Source organism: Myotis daubentonii, chromosome 15 (assembly GCF_963259705.1).
Source record: "Myotis daubentonii chromosome 15, mMyoDau2.1, whole genome shotgun sequence".
NCBI classification, from domain to species: domain Eukaryota; kingdom Metazoa; phylum Chordata; class Mammalia; order Chiroptera; family Vespertilionidae; genus Myotis; species Myotis daubentonii.
The window spans coordinates 4,012,197-4,031,758 of record NC_081854.1 but is presented as its reverse complement, the minus strand read 5'-3'; the positions used below and the strand labels follow the sequence as shown (position 1 = coordinate 4,031,758).

Genomic DNA, 19,562 nt, shown 5'->3' with positions numbered 1-19,562 from the left:
AGGGGAAGGGCAGCCTGCTCTCTCAGGCCCTCCCTGTCTCCCCATCTGAAGGGAGAGGCAGCTTGAGTTAGGGAAGCAGGTGGATGGGGGTGTCAGAGACAGACCCAGATATCCATTCATGGTTAGGCACCTGATGAGATAAGGTCCCATCCATCCTAGTGGGAAACCGATTTTAATTGATGTATTTTTCAAGGGATAAAATATTTAGTTGTAAGTTGTGGTCTTTGAAATCTTTGTATTCTGGGAATGCATTTTTGATGAAAATTTTGACTTTAGTAGTCCCTACAATGTAGTTAATGGGACATTGATATTAATGTAGAATGTCTCCAGTTACTTTCCCTTATATTTGGTAAACAAAACAATTTTATTGATTTTAGAGAGGAAGGGAGAGGGATAAAGAGATAGAAACATCAATAATGAGAATCATTGATCGGCTGCCTCCTGCACACCCCCCACTGGGAATAGAGCCTGCAACCCAGGCATGTGCCCTTGGCTGGAATCGAACCTGGGACCCTGCAGTCCGCAGGTTGACGCTCTATCCACTGAGCCAAACCAGCTAGGGCAACAAAACAATTTTAAAATCAACAATATTTAAAAGTTATACGAATAATACCTATTATCAGTTTACTTAGTCCCGTCACCATTTGAAAAATATTAATTATTTCCCAGTATTTTCATGAATATAGGTATTCATTTAGGTGTTAGAGAAGTCTTTATTTAAAGGTATGACCTGTTTAGAAACCTGTAATTTAGAGTAGTCAGGCTAGAGGATTATGTTTAACCTATATAAGTATTTAATTGCTTTAGGCCAATAAAATATCAACCGTTAGTATTGCCACACAAAGCCAGAAAACACACCACATAAAAATACCATCATAGTAGTGGACTTTAGTTTCCCATAGATATCAATGGATACATCTAGCAGACAAAAAAGTCAATACAGAAAATGTGGTCTTAAATGAGTGATGAGACAAGACGGATTGGATATGTATAGCAGAGATTATCAACCGGAGTGTCACACAGGCAAACTGGTGTGCTGCAAACTTTTTTAGATCAAGCAACACCTGGCTGTTTAGTCAATAGCATGGACTACATTACTCATTGATTGTCGAATAAAATGTGACAAAGGCCAGCACAGTAATAGCTGTGTGGTGTGCATGGATCCAAATCAGACTCTTTTTTTTTTGAAGATTGACAAAAATATATATTTTGGTGGACCTCGAAATTTCAGTAAATTACTCCATGTGTGCCATGAGATAAAAAATGTTGAGACCTCTGTTTTAGAGCTTTTCACCCCAAATCATAAGAAAATACAATCTGGACAAAATGTAAACAGAAGGTCCTCTAAACCTAGAAACAATGTCTGCTTCATCTATTTTCGTAATGACCATTGGGAGGGAAAAAAGATCTTATATATATTTCCCATCGATACACCTCCTCAATATTCCTCACTACAATACCAGAAAATGGAACTATTGTCTAGATGGAATTATGTTCTTTGAATGATCAGGGTCTCATAGTATGTCCTTGTACAGAACAAATTCATAAAGCCCCTGATCCAGATGAGCCATAGTCCACACAATTTTAGCACATACATATACATACGAATGCTCCATGGGTATGTCAGAAAGAAAAGTAGAATAATATTGGACATCTTGTTTCTGTAATGATTTTGTCAGTCCTCTTGGGTGGCACATGCAGAGGAATTTGTACCACCTTGTACAAATTCAGCACTAGACACTGGAGAATAGATGTGGGGCTTTCATTTTAACCTCTGCTATCATCCTGCTGTCCGTGGAACTTACAGTGACAGCTTGGAAAACACTCCAGGGACAGGTAATGCCTATGAACATGCCTATGGTCATTCTGTGAATATACAAAATAACTTCTGATGCAAAATAATAAAAAATTTTAACTGCAAATCTGCCATGGTCTGTGGGGTTCCTCTAGAAAAAATGACCAACATCCAGTTACATTCAAGTCACGGAGAATAAAATCTGTCTAATACGGGCTGAGTCCAACCTAAGAAAGACGTTAATGAGATAACACTGTGAAATTCTTAAGCATACAAATAAAAATCAAGACAAGAAACATCATTTCAGTTATAAAGGACACAGAAGCCAATTTGTAATTGCCCATAAATAGTCATATTCAAAACTATAGGATCCAGCATGAAAACATGAATAGTGGTCTACCTACTTCATAAATATAAAGGAAAATTTTGCCAAATTCTGATGTCAGTTATTGCATTAGTAAAATTCCAAACTACAGGACAGAAGCTAAAGCCAGAAGGGCTGATGTGGGAGAGGAAGAGGTTTAGATGCCATTGTTATAGCACTGCAGAAAAGAGTATCAGCTGAGTAGAAAAATGAGGGACTAACACAGAGAAGAATATGTAATAGGAAATGAAAAAAATAAGCTTAATTTTCTGAGTTCAGTTAGGAGTGCACCTCAGAAACAGGTGCCCTCTCTCCAATGCAAAGTTCATGGCAATTATGCATCCTGGGTAAGAAACATCTCCTGCCTTGTACTACAACCTCACTGGTATTGATTTGAGGGAGAAGGGAGAGAGAGGGGGATAGAAACAGCAATGATAATGCAGAATTATCGATCAGCTGCATTTGAGTGAACTCTACTGGGTATCTAGCCCACAAACAGGGCATGAGCTTTGATCAGGAAATGAATGCTGACTTCCGGGTTCATGGGTCCATGCTCTACCAAGGAGCAACACAGTGCGGGCACCCCCACTGCTTATCCAAGTCACACACAGTACATTTACAGGTGTTCTCTCCAGTATGAATACTCTTATGTTCAGCAAGACAACAAGGATTGTTAAATGTTGTGCCTCATTCTACATATTTTTAAGGCTTTCCTTCAAAATGACTTCTCTGAGGTTAAATAAGACTTCATTGACAAGGATTAATCTCACAGATCACATTTGCAAGGTTTCTCTCTAGTATAAACTTTCTAGTGTACAGAAAGGAATAAACACCAACTAAAGGTTTCCTCACATTCTTTACTTTTTTCAAAATATATTTTTATTGATTTCAGAGAGGAAAAGAGAGGGAGCGATAGAAATATCAACGATCAGAGGGAATCATGGATCAGCTAGCTCCTGGATACCCCACAATGAAGATTTAGTCTCCAACCAGGGCTTATGCCAGACAGGGAATTGCACTGACCTTGTGGTTCATACGTCAAAGCTAAACCACTGAGGAATGCCAGACAGTACTTTCTCACATTTTCTATAGTGTAAAGCTTTCCTCCACTATAAACATGTGATTCACTAAATTTTGAGCTGTGGTTACAGGCTCTTGCACATGCTCTACATTTCTAAGTTCTCTCTTCAGTATGAAGTGTCTCATGTACAGTAATAAAAGTGTGCCTTTTAATGGGTTAGAAAACCCATTTTTCACATTCAGGAGGCTTCTTCCCATTTAAAATTCTGTGAGCTCAGTAAGTACTACCTGTTGGTAAAGGATTTATGACACTCCTCACATCTTTAATACTTCTCTCCACTATGGACTCTCTGATGTGCTGAGAGGTTTGAGGTGTTGCCAAAGGACTTGCCACATTTTCCACACATATAAGGCTTCTCTCCAGTATGAACTCTGTGATGGTAAATAAGGGCTGAGGAATGCCTGTAGGCTTTGCCACATTCTCTACATGTATAATAAGGCTTCTCTCTAGTGTGAACTCTCTGATGCTTAGTAAAGTGTGAGGACTGGCAAAAGGCATGGCCACAGTCTCTACATTCACGAAGATTCTCTCCAGTATGGGTTATTTGATGGTCCGGAAGGCCTGAGGAATGCCTTTGCCACATTGTCTTGATTCACAGGACTTTTCTGCAGTATGACCTCTGATGATAACCTAGGGTTGATAATGCATTGAAGATTTTGCTACATTATCAACATTTGTAAGGTTACTCTCTAGCATGAACTCTCTGATGATTAGTAAGGTATGTGGACCGGCTAAAGGTTTTGCCACATTGTTTGCATTTGTAAGGCTTCTCACCACTATGAACTCTTTGATGCCGTGTTAAGTTAGAGGAGACCCTGAAGGCTTTGCCGCATTCCTTACACATATAAGGCTTCTCACCACTATGAACACTATGATGACGACAAAGGGATGAGGAATAGGCATAGGCTTTGCCACATTCATTACATTTAAAAGGCTTCTCTCTAGTATGAAATCTCTTATGCCTCGACAAGTTTGAGGAATGCCTAAACGCTTTGCCACATTCATTACAGTTATAAGACTGCTCCCCGGTGTGAAATCTCTGATGGTAATTAAGAGATTGTGCCGTACTATATCCTTTGCCACATTCTCTACATTTATAAGGCTTCTCCCCAGTATGAACACTCTGATGACAATTAAGAGATTGTGCCACATTGAATCCTTTGCCACATTCTCTACATTTATAAGGCTTCTCTCCAGTATGAATTGTTTGATGTCGTTTAAGGTTTGCGGACTCAATGAATGCTTTGCCACATTCTGTACATTTATAAGGCTTCTCTCCAGTATGAATATGCTGATGACGATTAAGGGAGGAGGACTGACTAAAGGCTTTGAAACATTCGCTACATTTGTAAGGTTTCTCTCCAGTATGAATTTTCCGATGTCGAATTATGCTTGAGGCGTGGAGAAATGTTTTACCACATTCTCTACATTTATAAGGTTTCTCTCCGGTGTGAATTCTCTGATGAAGAATAAGGGTTGAGGGTAGGCTAAAGGCTTTGCCACATTCTGAACATTTATAAGACTTTTCGTCCCTGTGATTTCTATGATGAGTATGTCTTGAGGACTGACCAAAGCCTTTTCCATTTTCCCTGAGTTTGTAAAATTTTGCTATAGTATGAATTCTTCCCTCATGTACAATAAGAGATGAACGACATTTAAAGGCTTTGCCACATGCTTTACATTTATAAGGCTTCTCTCCAGTATGAATTTTCTGATTTAGCGTATAACCTGAAGGCAAATTAGATGTTTTACCAGAATCTTTACATTTATAAAGTTTTTCTTCACTATGGATTTTTTCCTGTCCATTTATATTGTATATTTGACTGGAGATTCTATCACAAGGAGTACATTTGTAAGCCTTCTCTCCAGGATGAATATTCTCTTGTCTAATGTAATTTGAAGACTGTTGAAAAGACTGGACACATTGACTTCCTTGGTTTGTCTTCTCCACAATAGGAATAACCTGATGTATATTGTGACTGGATATTTGGTCAAGGACATTTCCACTTTTACGATGGTTCTCTGTAAGTTCACTTGTCCGATGATTAAGATATGACTGTTGCTTAAATTTTTTCCAATGTTCAATCCACTGATAACTGCTATCTCCATTTTTTGTACTCTGGTGATAATGGGAGACAGAAAGACCTTTAGTGAGTTATAATCACATTAAACATGTACACTAGATCCATAAGAACCATGTTGTGATACTCATTAAAGCTTTCCTAATATATTAAAACTGGAGGCCTAAAGTGCATAAAAATCGAGCACTTAGTGGGGATCCCTCAGCCCAGCCTGCAACCTCTTGCAGTCCCAGATCCCTAGGGAGATGTCCTACTGTCGATGTAGGCCCGCTCCTCCCAGGGAGTGAGCCTAAGCCAACAGTTGGACATCCTTAGTGCTGCCACAGAGGTGGGAGAAGCTCCTGCCACCGCCGCTGCACTCACCAGCTGTGAGCCCGGCTTCTGGCTGAGCGATGCTATGCCTGTGGGAGTGCACTGACCACCAGGGGGAAGCTCCCATGTTTTGCAGGATTGGGCTGAAACCAACTCTCCAAAATCCCCTGAGGGGTTCTGGATTGTGAGATGGTGCAGGTGAGGCAGAGGGATGCCAATGGTGCATGACTGGGGGTGGGGAGGGATGCAACAGGTTGGACAGCCAGGGAGGCACTGCAGGAAGGTGCCAGGGCCTGTCCAACCCATCTTGCTCAGTCTGATCGGCCAGACCCCAGCAGGAACCTAACCTACTCGTTGGAGCGTCTGCCCCCAGGTGGTCAGTGTATACCATAGCGAGCAGTTGAGTGGCCTTAATATATCATTAGCATATTAAGCTTTGATTGGTTGAACGGATGACCGGACAACCAAACACTTAGCATGTTAGGCTGTTGTTATATAGGATGATATAAAAAATATAAATATAACACCTTAATTATTAGAGAAAGAAGAATGAATCTTGTTTAAGATTGCCAAATGCCCAGCCAGCATGGCTCAGTGGTTGAGCTATGAAGTAAAAACAAGATCATGGTTCCATTCCCAGTATGGGCACATGGCCCAGCTGGGAGATGGGACCCAGTGGGAGGCATACAGCAGACAGCCAATGAGTGATTCTCTCTCATCATTGATGTTTTCCTCTCTCTCTTCCTGTCCCTTACTCTCTGAAATCAATAAAAATACATTTTTCATAAAAAAACATAGAAGATTGCCAAATTGAGCACATTTTATTATATAGATACATTACAAATGTATACATTTTAGAAATGATTTAATGAAAGTTTAATCCCATCCTACCTTTTAAACAACTCAAATGATTCTTTACTCTAGAGACTACATGAGTTACTAGTTTTTCTAGATTTCCTTTCCAAGATTGGGTAACAGTAAAAAGTTTTCAACCTTCACTTGCAGAAACACACTTATCGGCCAATGTAACTGACTTTAATAAGGGAGGTTTCCCAAATCCAAAGTACACCTGACATGGTTAGGTAACAATAAATTTATTATGATAACTGTTCCAGATTAGTTCTGTTTATATTAATATCCTCCCTTCTCATCACACTCTTCCTCAAATTCCAAGGCTTGCATTAAGTGTACATTATCGAAGCGACACCTTTAATATCTTACCAGTATTATTTCAGGGAATAAATCCTGTATTCTGGACTTTGGCATAAAGGCATGGTTATCTTTAGATGGTATAGCTGAAAGAAAACAAGTTTTCAGTTTAGACAATCAGGTAAGTGCACAGCAAGTATTGACCAAAGGACATTTTGGAGTACTCTAAGAGCCAGCGAAGAATTCAAAGAAAGCTCAAGATAGGTATGTAGCTGGACATTTGTAAACAAGGATCTGAAGTCCTGCCAAGAAGTGAATGTTCTATCAGGAGCACAGTGTGACTTGCAAACGAGTCACGCTGGGTCAAGATTGCACACAATCTTGAGTTCCAGGAACATTTACCTCTCTGAGAAAGGCTAAGATTAAATAGTCATGGGTATAGAACAGAAAGGGAGGGCACAGCTGCAAGTTGTCTTCAATACCCTATCGCAATAACATAGAACAAAACAAGATTTAGTAGAGTAACTGCTGACGCACTAACCCTGTACCAAACCCCAATAAAAGCGATGGTGAGAGTACAGAGTTTGATACATGCCTGAGCAAGCCATAGCCCTCTGTCCGGCATGAACCATTCTGTACGCTTGTGTTACCTCTGCGTCTTCGGTTCATTAAACATCCCTCAACACTTGGCGCCGGAATGTGGGACCTTAAGGTAAGTATGGGGAACGCACAGGACCAAACAGGGAAAAAGTATGCGACGGTTTACGCAAACCTTTCAGCAAGCCAGGCAGAGCAATGGGGAACTCCCCGACAGCAGAGAGTCAATATATGACTCTGCTGCGTTCAGTGCTTAAAAGCACTGGGGTTAGTGTGTCTGAAGACACTTTTAGGAAATTAGCTAGAGAAATAAGGCACTGTTATTGGTTTGAGCCGACAGGCAGAAATCAGTTAAATCTAAAGGTTTGGAAACAGGTTGTTCGTGCACTACGGCGTGCTCATCAGAATGGGGATCCTACAGGACATGAAGTTTGGTCCTTGTGTACGTTGATTACTATGGCTCTTAAACCTTTGCAGTCAGAATCAGATTATGAGGCTGCTCCAGTTAAAGTTACTAGCTCTCGTTCTCACTCCGCTTGTGAAACTGATAAAGACATGCCTAATAGACCATTACCTTCTTTGCCTCATGAAAATAAAACGGAGCAGAAAAGGAAAGGTTTTGAACATAAGTTGGAGGGATATGAAGATATAGAAGGGACTGATAAAGAGGGCATCCAGGATTTGTCAGAAAGTGAAACTAGTAGCACTGATTCTAGTGGTAACGAACGGAAGAGATAATTTAAAAAGAAAATCAAAACAAGGGATTACGAACAAGAGTTATTAAAAGATTTGCTGATTCATATGAAGGCTTTAATAGGTGGTATCCCACTGCCTCATATTAAACCCACTAATAAGTTACAGAAATTAATCAAAAATGCTTTTCCAGCCTGATGGGTTTGGCTCAGTGGATAGAGCGTCGGCCTGCGGACTGAAGGGTCCAATGTTCGATTCTGATCAAGGGCGTGTACCTTCGTTGCGGGCACATCCCCGGTGGGGAGTGTGCAGGAGGCAGCTGATCGATGTTTCTCTCTCATCGATGTTTCTGGCTCTCTGTCCCTCTCCCTTCCTCTCTGTAAAAAATCAATAAAATATATTTTTTAAAAAAAATGCTTTTCCAGTTCAACAGCCACTGTCAGACGAGCCCGGAGTATCTCCCAGGGCTCCTCCTCCAGACCCACCACATTATTCACAGGGGCACATCAGCAATTCCAGCTTCCCTTGCCTACTGAAATAAACAAAATATTATTAGATTTAGAACCCGGGGATGAGATTGTTCCTCCCACATGGAGAAGAGATGATGATTTCCTTGCATTTCCGATACAGCGGCAGCAAATGCCACCGGATCTGCAACAATATCCCCAATATCCAAATGGTTAATGCAGAAAAGGGGGTGGGCATCAGCAGGGAGAGAGAGTTTTTGTACTTATCTGAACTATGCGGAACTCAAGGCCGCAAGCTGCTACTAAGCACAACAAGTTTTTCTCTGCCCTGTTGTCTTCTCTTTAACCCTTCCAATACTAAATTAGACTGATACAATATACTTGAAATTTCATAAAGGTTAATCTAAGAAATACTAGCTGTTTACTTTATAGTAATCATTAAAGGATTGAGGTTTCACAAGAATTGAATCCACCTGTGTTTTATCATAATGAGTCCTCTCAGTCGTGGGATCCTGCATGGGTCCTACGATGGGGGCGAGGTTATGCTTATATTTCCACAGGTAAAGAAAAGTTCTGGGTTCCTGAGAGGTGTCTTAAGCTGAGACATGGGAACCAAAAGGAAGTTCTACGGAAGTGACCTGAACAAGGATTTCTCAGAGATGACGTTGACGGGGCCTCCTATCCACAAAGCTCTACAGTCAACGCAACATTCATCTGTACCAACCGGGGGTCAGGTGAAGAAGCTTACCCAAGAGGGAGAACAACTGGTTTGGCGTCAACGAACAAACAGCACAGGCAAGCAACACTAAACCACCATTGAACAGGTCAGAATCCAGAACACTGACCCCACCAACTGCCTTCGTCATGGTGGAACAACGGGAACTCCAATCACTGCTGCTGAAAATGCCAAATGCTACAGCCCTTGGGGAGATGGTCTGGAGCTTTTTATAAAACTAAATATACACTCGCCATGGGATCCAGTAACTGGGCTCCTTACTATTGAACCAAAGAGTTAACCTTTTTATCTACTCAAAAGCCTACAAGGGGCTGCTTATTCATAATACACAAAAACTGGACACAATGAAGAGGTCTCTCAACGCATGAATGGATAATTACGCTGAAGGACATACAATGGAGTCTTATTCACTACTATAAAGATATAATACATTAAGCCATGGAAAGACATGACAAAAGCCTAGATACATAGAGCTAAGTGAAAGAATCCCATCTGCCTGCTCAGGTAGCCCAGTTGCTTAGATGATAGTACAGATATACCAACGTTGCAGGTTTGATCTCTGGTCAGGGCACATACAAAAAAATCAATTAATGCCCAGCTAAAGTTTCTATCTCTCTCTAACTCTCCCTTCCTCCCTGAAATAAACATGACCTTGCCCAAACCGGTTTGGCTCAGTGGATAGAGCATCAGCCTGTGGGCTCAAGGGTCCCAGGTTCGATTCCGGTCAAGGGCATGTACCTTGGTTGCAGGCACATACCCAGTAGGGGATGTGCAGGAGGCAGCTGATTGATGTTTCTCTCATCAATGTTTCCAACTCTCTATCCCTCTCCCTTCCTCTCTGTAAAAATTCATAAAATATATTAAAAAACAAACAAAAAAAACAACAGGGGGGCCAATTGGGGGCGAGCAGTCAGGCATTCCCCGAGGAGTCCCAGACTGGAGAGGGTGCAGGCTGGGCTGAGGTAAACCCTCGCCCTGTGCACGAATTTCATGCACTGGGCCACTAGTCTATACCAATAAAAGGGTAATATGCTCATTAGACCGGGAGACCTTCAAGACAAAGCCATGGTGGCAGGGTTGAGGCAGAAGCAGTTAGGGGCGATCAGGACAGGTGGGGAGGGGAGTTGGGAGTGATCAGGCCAGCAGAGGGGACAGTTGGGGATGAGCATGCTGACAGGGGGGGCAGTTGGGGGCAAGCAGGCCGGCAGTGGGGGCAGGAAGGCAGGCGGGGGGGGGGGCAGTTGAAGGCAAGCAGGCTGGCAGGGGAGGGGGGCAGTTGGGGGCGTTCAGGCCAGCAGGGTGGCAGTTGGGGATGATCAGACCAGCGGGGGGAGGGGGGGATGCAGTTGGGGGCAAGTAGGCAAGCAGTGGGGGCAATTGGGGGCGATCAGACCAGCGGGGGGTGGGGCAGTTGGGGACAAGCAGGCCAGCAGCATGGGCAGTTAGGGGCAATTACGCCGGCAAGAAAAGAAGTTGGGGCAAGTAGGCCGGAGGTGGGGGGGGGGGGGCAGTGGGGGGCACACAGGCCAGGAGCAGAGTGGTTAGGGGCTATTAGGCAGGCAGGCAGGAGAGCAGTTAGGAGCCAGCCATCCCAGATTGCGAAAGGGATGTCCGAGGGGCCCCACACTGGAGAGGTTGCAGGCCGGGCTGAGGGACACCCCTCCCCATGCACGAATTTCGTGCACTGGGCCACTAGTGGTAGACTACTGGAATATTCTAGAAAATGGTTTTCTAAAATATTACTTTCTGATATTAACTTCATTACTGTAGACAAAAAGAAATGTGTGCAAACACAGAGTTCCCAATTCACATACATCAAAAAGTTTTTCTAAAAAAAAAAAAGTTTTTGTACACCAAAGAATTCCCCATTTGTTCCTTTTTAAAAATATATATAGCCCTAGCTGGTTTGGCTCAGTGCATGGGGCATCGTTCTGCGGACTCAAGGGTCCCGGGTTCGATTCCAGACAAGGGCATATGCCCAGGTTGCGGGCTCGATCCCCAGTAGGGGGCGTGCAGGAGGCACCCAATCGTCATTGATGTTTCTATCTCTCTCTTCCTATCCCTTCCTCTCTGAAATCAATAAAAATATATTAACATATATAAATATATATATAAATATAAATATATATAAATATATATATATTTCTTTTAGAGAGGAGAGATAGATACATTAATGATGAGAAAGATTTATTGATCAGTTGTCTCCTGCACACCCCATACTAGGGAGCAAGCCCACAGCTCTGGCATTTGCCACTGAACAGAATCGAAACTGGAACCTTTCAGTCTGCAGGCCGGTGTTCTATCCACTGGGCCAAACCAGCTACGGACCAACGTGTTCGTTGATAGCAAGAATCTACCATAGAAAGAAGGCCATAGAGATGTTAACATAATAAAGAAAACAAAACCCTGTGGGTGAAGTAGGAACTCGGAAAAGAAGTCATTCTCACTCAGGGAGGCCAGGTTGCTGTAGTTCTCCGACATCACATCCAGGTACAATTTCTGCTGTAATGGGTCCAGGTATTCCCACTCCTCCTGAGAGAAATCTATGGCCACATCCCTGAAGGTCAGCAGTCCCTGAAAGATAAGAAACATTTACAAAGAGGTCATCAGAAGTGTTCACAATGTCACCCAACATGAAAACAGTGTCAGGAGAAGAGGTTTGGACCTAGGTGAGTATCCTTGATCATCCAATAAAATAAGGTTGACCCAGTAAAATTCTCTGATATGTGTTCTAACATTGACAAATGAGGATGACACATGTCCATTGATCATGGTTCAGATTTTCCTATATAAGAAAATAAACTTTAAAATTAAGTCATGCCGAAACCGGTTTGGCTCGGTGGCTAGAGCGTCGGCCTGCGGACTGAAGGGTCCTAGATTCGATTCCGGTCAAGGGCATGTGCCTGGGTTGCAGGCACATCCCCAGTGGGAGATGTGCGGGAGGCGGCTGATCGATGTTTCTCTCTCATCGATGTTTCTAACTCTCTATCTCTCTCCCTTCCTCTCTGTGAAAAATCAATAAAATATATTTTAAAAAAAAATAATAATAATAAAATTAAGTCATGGCCATAGTCAGTTTGACTCTGTGGGCTCAGTGGATAGAGGGTGGGCCTGCAGACTGAAGAGTCGCAGGTTCAATTCCTGTCAAGGGCACAAGCCGGGGTTGCAGGCTCAATGCCAAGTAGGGGGTGTATTGGAGGCAGCCGATCATGAATTCTCTCTCACCAATGTTCTCTCTCTCTCTCTCTCTCTCTCTCCCCCTTTCCTCTCTGAAATCAATAAAAATATATTATAAAATAAATTAATTAAATTAAGGTGTGGATACAAGCATATGGATGTCTGAGTGCTGCCTTTGCATCATTCAGGGCCAGTGGGGTATATTTCTCAGATGGAAATGCAATGATGGGTTGGAGTTTACGGACTTCTCAAGTTGAAGCAAACCACAACAAAATGAACTTCTATAAAGACACAGATTCTGATCCAGGTTCTGAGATGGGGCCTGTGTTTCCACACATGTCACAAGCTCACTTTTTACTTGTGATGCCAATGTTTCCAAATCATGTGCCATACTTCTGAATATATAGAAAAAGGAAACACAGTAAATAATTCATAGAGAACTTTGAACTAAAAGGTTTTGTTAATGGAAATCAGTTCTCATGGAATAAGACAGATAAGAACCACAATCCTAGTTGGAAATTTACTGAGTAATCTTAGAACAAGATTATTCTGCCTGGTCCAACTGGTGTGGCCCACTGGTTTAGCCAGACCCATTTACCAAGATGTCACTGGTTTGATATCTGATCAGGACACAGAACCAAATTGTGAGCTCGATCCCCAATGTGGGGTGTACAGGAGGCATCCGTTCAATGATTCTCTCTCATCACTGATGTTTCTATCTTTCTCTACCTCTCCCTTCCTTTCTGAAATCCATAAATATACTTTTAAAAAAAGAAAAAATACCTAAAATAATGTTAACAAAAAATAAATAAATGAAATAAAATAAAATAATGCTAACAGTTTAGGCACAGAGACACACATATTATAAGTATGAAATCAAAATCGTTAGGTGATTCCGTAAATCTCATGAATGTATTTGTGTATGATCCCCTTTTTGTTTTATAGGCACAATAAGGACAGACACATAAGGATAAAAACAAGTTAGACCTATTGTTTCCTTTGTGTGGTTGTAAATCCTCACCTCCGGAGATTTTTTCCATTGAGTTTTGCAGAGTGGGAGGCAAGGAGGTAGAAGCTCAAAAGGAAAAGGGAAAGGGAAAGGGAGGGAGAGAGAGAGAGAGAGAGACAGACAGACAGACAGACAGACAGACATCAATGTGAAAGAGACAGAAACGCATGGGTTGCCTGCCTACCATCTGTACCCAGGACCTACTTGCCCTAAACCAGGAATCAAACCCTCCACCACTGATCCACACCAGCCTGAGGGAACTAATTTTTCTTACTAGTACATTTCTTTCAAAATTTTTATGTATCATTAGTGGAAACTTATGTTGTAGAAATTTAATGAAACTGAACATATGTTAATATCATTCTTGGAAACTTTCAAGAAAATACAAAAAGGGAAACCAAGAGGGCGGCATAGGTGAACACCAGAAACTGCTGCCTCCCACAACAAATTCAAAAATACAACTAAAAGACAAAACGGACATCATCCAGAACCACAGGAAGGCTGGCTGAGTGGAAATTCTACAACTAGAAGGAAAGAGAAAAGCACATTGAGACTCAGAGGAGGTGGGGAAGTAAAGTGCAGAGGTACGGAGGCGCACACGGAAAGGGCTGGCAAATGCAGACACAGCTGTCTTTTTGAATCGGGATGGAGTCACAATCCCCCAACTGCTCTGAACTCCAGTTCCGGGTGAGTCTCTGGGGACCCAGACTCATACAGGGAGAAATTGGACTGTCTGGCAGCGGGCAGAACTCGGAACTCGAGGGTGGCTTTCTCTCAAAGATGCTTGCAGAGATTACTGGGACCCTGAGAAGTGTGGCTCCTTAGGGCAAGACTGAGGATCAGCCATAACTGCTTGCTCTGCCCTGTTGATTCCCTGAGACCCTGCCCCACCCAAGCTGCGGCAGACGCTTTTGCATATGAATGCCCTGGCCCTCTTCAATCTGAAAATTACCTAACAAACTGCAGCTGGGCCAGACAGACCCAGAACTTCCAAGGGAAGTCCCAAGGCCCCACAGCAGCTTGCATTGCTTCACAGCTGGGCCTCATCTGGGCACCTCCAAACCCCAAACAAGGAAGGGGAATCTGCAGATCTCTTTGTAGCTCCTGCTGGGTAGCCTCAGGCAGAGGCAAACTTAGCACCTCCTTAGGTCCGGGAGCCAGTGTACCCAGTGGCCAGAGTGGAACCATCCAATTACAACTCCTCAAATCCATAAGGGACACACTCAGGGGGCAGACTCAGTGAGCACCAAAGCCCCACTGAAGCAAGTCTTGCCCCGGAGGGGTGTCTCCAGCACAGAAGTTCTCCCACTGCAGACACAGCTGATTCTCACAGCCAAATGGCCTGGAGGTCAATTCCTCCCAGTGATATCTACAATAATCAAGGCTTAACTACAACAAGACTGTGCACAAAGCCCACAAAGGGGTGCACCAAGAGTGTCCACCTCAGGTAATTGGGGAGGCTGAGCCACTGGGCCCTATAGGACACCTAGCACACAAAGCTAATCTACCAACACAGGGAAGCATAAAAAATGCAGAGACAAAGAAACAGTTTACAAATGACAGAAATACAGGAAAGCAAACTACTGGATATAGAGTTCAAAACCACACTTTTAAGGTTTTTCAAGAACTTTCTAGAAACCGCCGATAAATTTAGTAAGACCCTCAAAAAGTCTGGTGAGGCTGCCAATAAATGCAGTGAGATCCTCAAGAAATCTAGTGAGACCCTCGAGGTTATGAAAAAGGACCAACTAGAAATTAAGCATACACTGACTGAAATAAAGAATATTATACACAGCTGAAATAATGTGTGCTTTATTTCACACATTTATTTATATATAAAAAATGTGAGACACACATTTTACAACTATGAAATCACGATGGTTTAGTGATTGTGTAAATCTCATGAATCTATTTGTGTATGACCCTCTTTGTGTTTTATAAACACCATATGGAGAGAAACTAAATGATATAAAACAAGTTAGACCTACTGTTTACTTTGTGTGGTTGTAAATCCTCCCCTGGGGAGATATATTCCATGGAATTTTCAAGAGTGGAAGACAGGGAAGTAGAGGCAGGAAAAGGATGGGGCAGAAAGGGAAGGGGTAGGGGAGAGGGAGAAGGAGGGGGAGAGAGAGAGAGAGAGAGAGAGAGAGAGAGAGAGAGAGAGAGAGAGAGAGAGAGAGAGACATCAATGTGAAAGAGAGACAGAGACACATGGACTGGCTGCCTATTGCAGGTACCCAGGGGCTACTTGCCCTGGACCAGGAATCAAACCCTCCACCACTGATCCACACCAGCCTGGGGGAACTAATGTTTCTTACTAGTATATTTCTTTCAACATTTTTATGTATCGCCCTAACTGGTTTGGCTCAGTGGATACAGCGTCGGCCTGCGGACTCAAGGGTCCCAGGTTCGATTCCAGTCAAGGGCATGTATCTTGGTTGCGGGCACATACCCAGTAGGGAGTGTGCAGGCGGCAGCTGATCAATGTTTCTAACTCTCTATCCTTCTCCCTTCCTCTCTATAAAAAAAATCAATAAAATATATTTTAAAAAAAATTTTATGTATCATTAGTGGAGAGCTATGTTGTAGAAATTTAATGAATTTGAACATACATTAATAATGTCATTCTTGGAAACTTTTTAGAAAATACAAAAAGTAATCATGTAGGGGATGTGCATGATGGGAGTATAGAATATAAGGAAAATGTAAAGAATCAAGGCTTGATTGTTTAAAGCTCCCATGAAAAAGCCAATGATCTATAGGAAAGAAAAGTAAGTCCTCATTTTCCAAAGCAAACCCAAACTAAGAAGAGGGACATTTCCAGATGTGAAGTGATGGCCTTTGCACAACTTGTATTAAATCGCTACTACATCCTTGTTACTGAAAAAGGGAGACTATTAACTCTACAGTGAGGGGAGCACCTCTGTCACATGAACATCAGGTGGGCTGAGACCATGGGAATCAGGTGACTGAGGCACACGGAAGGTCAGGTCACCACTGCTGTGACATTACTGCCAAAAAAATATCAATCTATATAATAAGGAGCTAATATGCAAATGATCGTGAAACCCTCATGGGTAACGACCGATCACAAGGAGGCTGGTGCGGTAGGTGCAGGTGGGCAGGGACTTGCAGCATCGGGACTTGGGAGAGGCTTGTGTCCTGCCCCCTGCCCTGGACCCAGGGATGTGAGGCTTGTATCTTGGCACCCGTCACCGGGCCCAGGGAAGTGAGGCTCACGGAGGCTCGCATCCCAGCCCCCGGCACCGTGCCTGGGGACATGAGGCTTCATCCCTGCCCCTTGAGCTGGCCTGGGGGACCTGAAGCTTGCGTCCCCAAACCCAATGCCAGGCCCAGGGACCCGAGGCTCAAGGAGCATACCTCTTTGGGGCAATGGATCATGGAGCTCCCACACTGTGATAGGACACAGGCCACGCTGGGGGACCCACCCGCTCTCTGAGTGCACGAATTTTGTTCACCGGGCCACTAGTAAATAAATAAATAAAAATTTGTGGAAATGATCACAAATAAACATTAATTTTTGCAAGTGTCAATCCACCTGTACCTCTCTCATGTTCTGTAAGCTAGTAATACATTTACGTACCAAGTCTTTCATACTAATCTAATGAGCAAGTCTGTTCTACTTGGCCTTGTTTTCAGAACTTTCTGAGGTATTCTGAGCAGTAAGATGTGCCTCTTCTTACCCGTCATCTAGAGCTGCTGATGCTGTAGCCACTGGAACCTAAAGACTTCATTTGCCTTCTGCACTGATACTTGAGCCTCTGACCCCATCCCAGTAGGGATGTTAGACATGGCTGCCTTCCAACTTTGATCTGTCACAAAAGGGACATTTTGAGTAGTTGAAAGACACTAATTAAAGGTGGGAATACTTCCTGACCTGGGGAGGGTGACAAAATGAATGCAGACAAGGCTCTGGCACAATGGAGGGGAGTATAACCCGGACAGTGTGGCAGAGAGGTAGGGGGTGACCTATGAACCAGGAGGGCAGGCTTAGATTCCTGGTCAGGGCACACTCGAGGTTTCAGACTCCATACCCAGTGCAGTGTGGGGTGGAGGAGGCAGCTGATTCATAATTCTCTAACCCAGTGGTTCTCAACCTGTGGGTCGCGACCCCTTTGGCAGTCGAACGACCCTTTCACAGGGGTCCCCTAAGACCATCCTGCATATCAGATATTTACATTACAATTAATAACAGTAGCAACATTGCAGTTATGAAGTGGCAACGAAAATAATTTTATGGTTGGGTCACAACATGAGGAACTGTATTTAAAGGGCCAGAAGGTTGAGAACCTCTGCTCTAACCTAATTGATGTTTCTATCTCTCTGTCACTCTCCTTTCCACTCTAAAATCAATAGAAATATTTTTTGTAAAAGACAGGAAAAAAGAAGAAAAATACACAGAAAAAGAGAGAAATACAGAAACTGCTGACATTGACTATGATGAATAAAGGAATGAAGCAAGGAAAGAAAAACAACCTGCAAAGGCAAGAACATCAGAAATAGAGAAATAAATCACCAAATGTTAGAGAAAAAGCAAACACAGCCTGTGACCCAGGACACATCTTTTACCTGAGAAGCAGCCATTTGGTCCTGGTCCTGATCAGGGTCTGGATTGTTTTCTCAGGTGACACTATGTTGAGGAGTCACAGAATGCGCCTTCAAAGGCGTCCCCACAGCCTGTTAGTCAGCTCCCCTCACACTCACAGTCAGGAGGACCTGGAAATGAGGAAAAGGCCACCCCTCCTTGGTCACAGGAGAGAGTGAGGAACAATGAGCTCCTACATGGAGACCACACTGTGAGTTTTTCAGTGTGACTTCATGTGTCTCTCCTCCCAAAGACATCCACAAACTCCTACAGAAATGAGAACGTGAGCTGCTGTCCTGACGCCCCAAACCAAACAGAGCACCCCCTTATCTCCCCTGAACAAAGCCTGCTCCCCACTCTCACAAAGGCATCCTGCACCCCTCCTGCTAATCCCCGTCCTCACCTTCCATCACCTGGAGGCCCTCAGTAACCAAGGATGCCCACCTGTGGGAAACTGTTTATTGCTTTCACTAACTGATAAGCATACAGAGAACGCCCCCAAACCCCCCCAAGGCTGGGTGCCTTTGAAGCCCTAGCAAAGCTCGGAGCTAGGCGCCACCTCTGTTTGTCCAGACAGTGGTAGCTGAAACTACTCCCCCATTTATTATTATGTAAATCCTTGCTGATGGGCTAGTCTGCTTGTTACTAGGGGGTCACCTGCCTAAGGGATACGCTATGGGGGCATCCCAGATCAATAAAAGCTTGGTGAGGCCTGAGCACGAGGGAAGTCCTTTGGGACCTGCCGCCTGGTCCCCCAATATTGCAAAATTATCTCGTGTCTTTTTCTCTCATTTGTTGTGCGGCTCCTCTTTCAGATACCGAACCCTACTCCACGCAGAACGTGGAAGGAGTCTCACTCCACACCCACCCAGAGCAGCTGTCTCCCCCATGAATCCTCCCATGGAGAGCAGCTGTCTCCCCCATGAATCCTCCCATGGACACTGTGCTCCCCGCGCAGGCAGACCCCTTATTAAATGGGGGTGGGCCTAGGAGGGGGGTGCAGAGCCCCAGGCCGGGAGCCATCCGGGCTCTTTGGGCGGAAGAACCGGGCGGCGGGAGGGGCGCAAAGGGCGGGAACCCCCTGACCCAGACTCTCAGCCCCGCGGGGAGCACCGGCGGCCCCGGGAACGGTTTTCAGCAGGAAAACCGCGCGGCAGGCGGTGGCCACAGCCACAGGGGGAGAGACCCCGGGCCGGGGCCTCCGTTTCCTCCCAAAGGAACGTGGCGCCCGCACGGCGCAGCCTCCCGGGACGCGGACTCACCGCTGAGAGAGGCTCCGGGGCGGGGACCCCAACAAGGACTCCAGCGCCGGCAGCGCCCTCAGCCTTCCCTGCGGGGAGGGGGCGGGGAGCGTCAGCTTTAAAGACAAACACCCTCCTCAGGGGGAACCGCCACCTTCCCCTCCACAGCCGCTTCCGGGTCTGCAAGGAACTGCGCATGCGCCTCCCTGCGGGGTGGGCGGGGCCAGAGCCTGAGCTGAGCGGCTCCGCGA

At 44.3% G+C, this 19,562-nt stretch overlaps 1 protein-coding gene and 1 long non-coding RNA gene across 2 annotated transcripts in view; both read right to left on the bottom strand.

Annotated features, from left to right (window-relative positions):
• Window positions 1–1,912: 1,912 nt before the first annotated feature.
• Window positions 1,913–19,562, bottom strand: part of LOC132216110 (zinc finger protein 420-like) — a 61,728-nt gene continuing 44,078 nt past the window's right edge. The window contains exons 3-4 of the mRNA XM_059665201.1: window positions 6,855–6,928; window positions 1,913–5,359 (exon numbers count right to left, since the gene is read on the bottom strand). Of these exons, the coding sequence (XP_059521184.1) occupies window positions 3,923–5,359; window positions 6,855–6,928 (1,511 nt within the window). The 3' untranslated portion in view covers window positions 1,913–3,922. The remainder of the gene's footprint in view (window positions 5,360–6,854; window positions 6,929–19,562) is intronic.
• Window positions 12,332–19,482, bottom strand: LOC132216165 (uncharacterized). Its single transcript, XR_009448713.1, has 3 exons — window positions 19,333–19,482; window positions 18,055–18,228; window positions 12,332–12,847 (listed from the first exon to the last, which is right to left on the bottom strand). It is a non-coding gene; the product is annotated as an uncharacterized LOC132216165 (long non-coding RNA).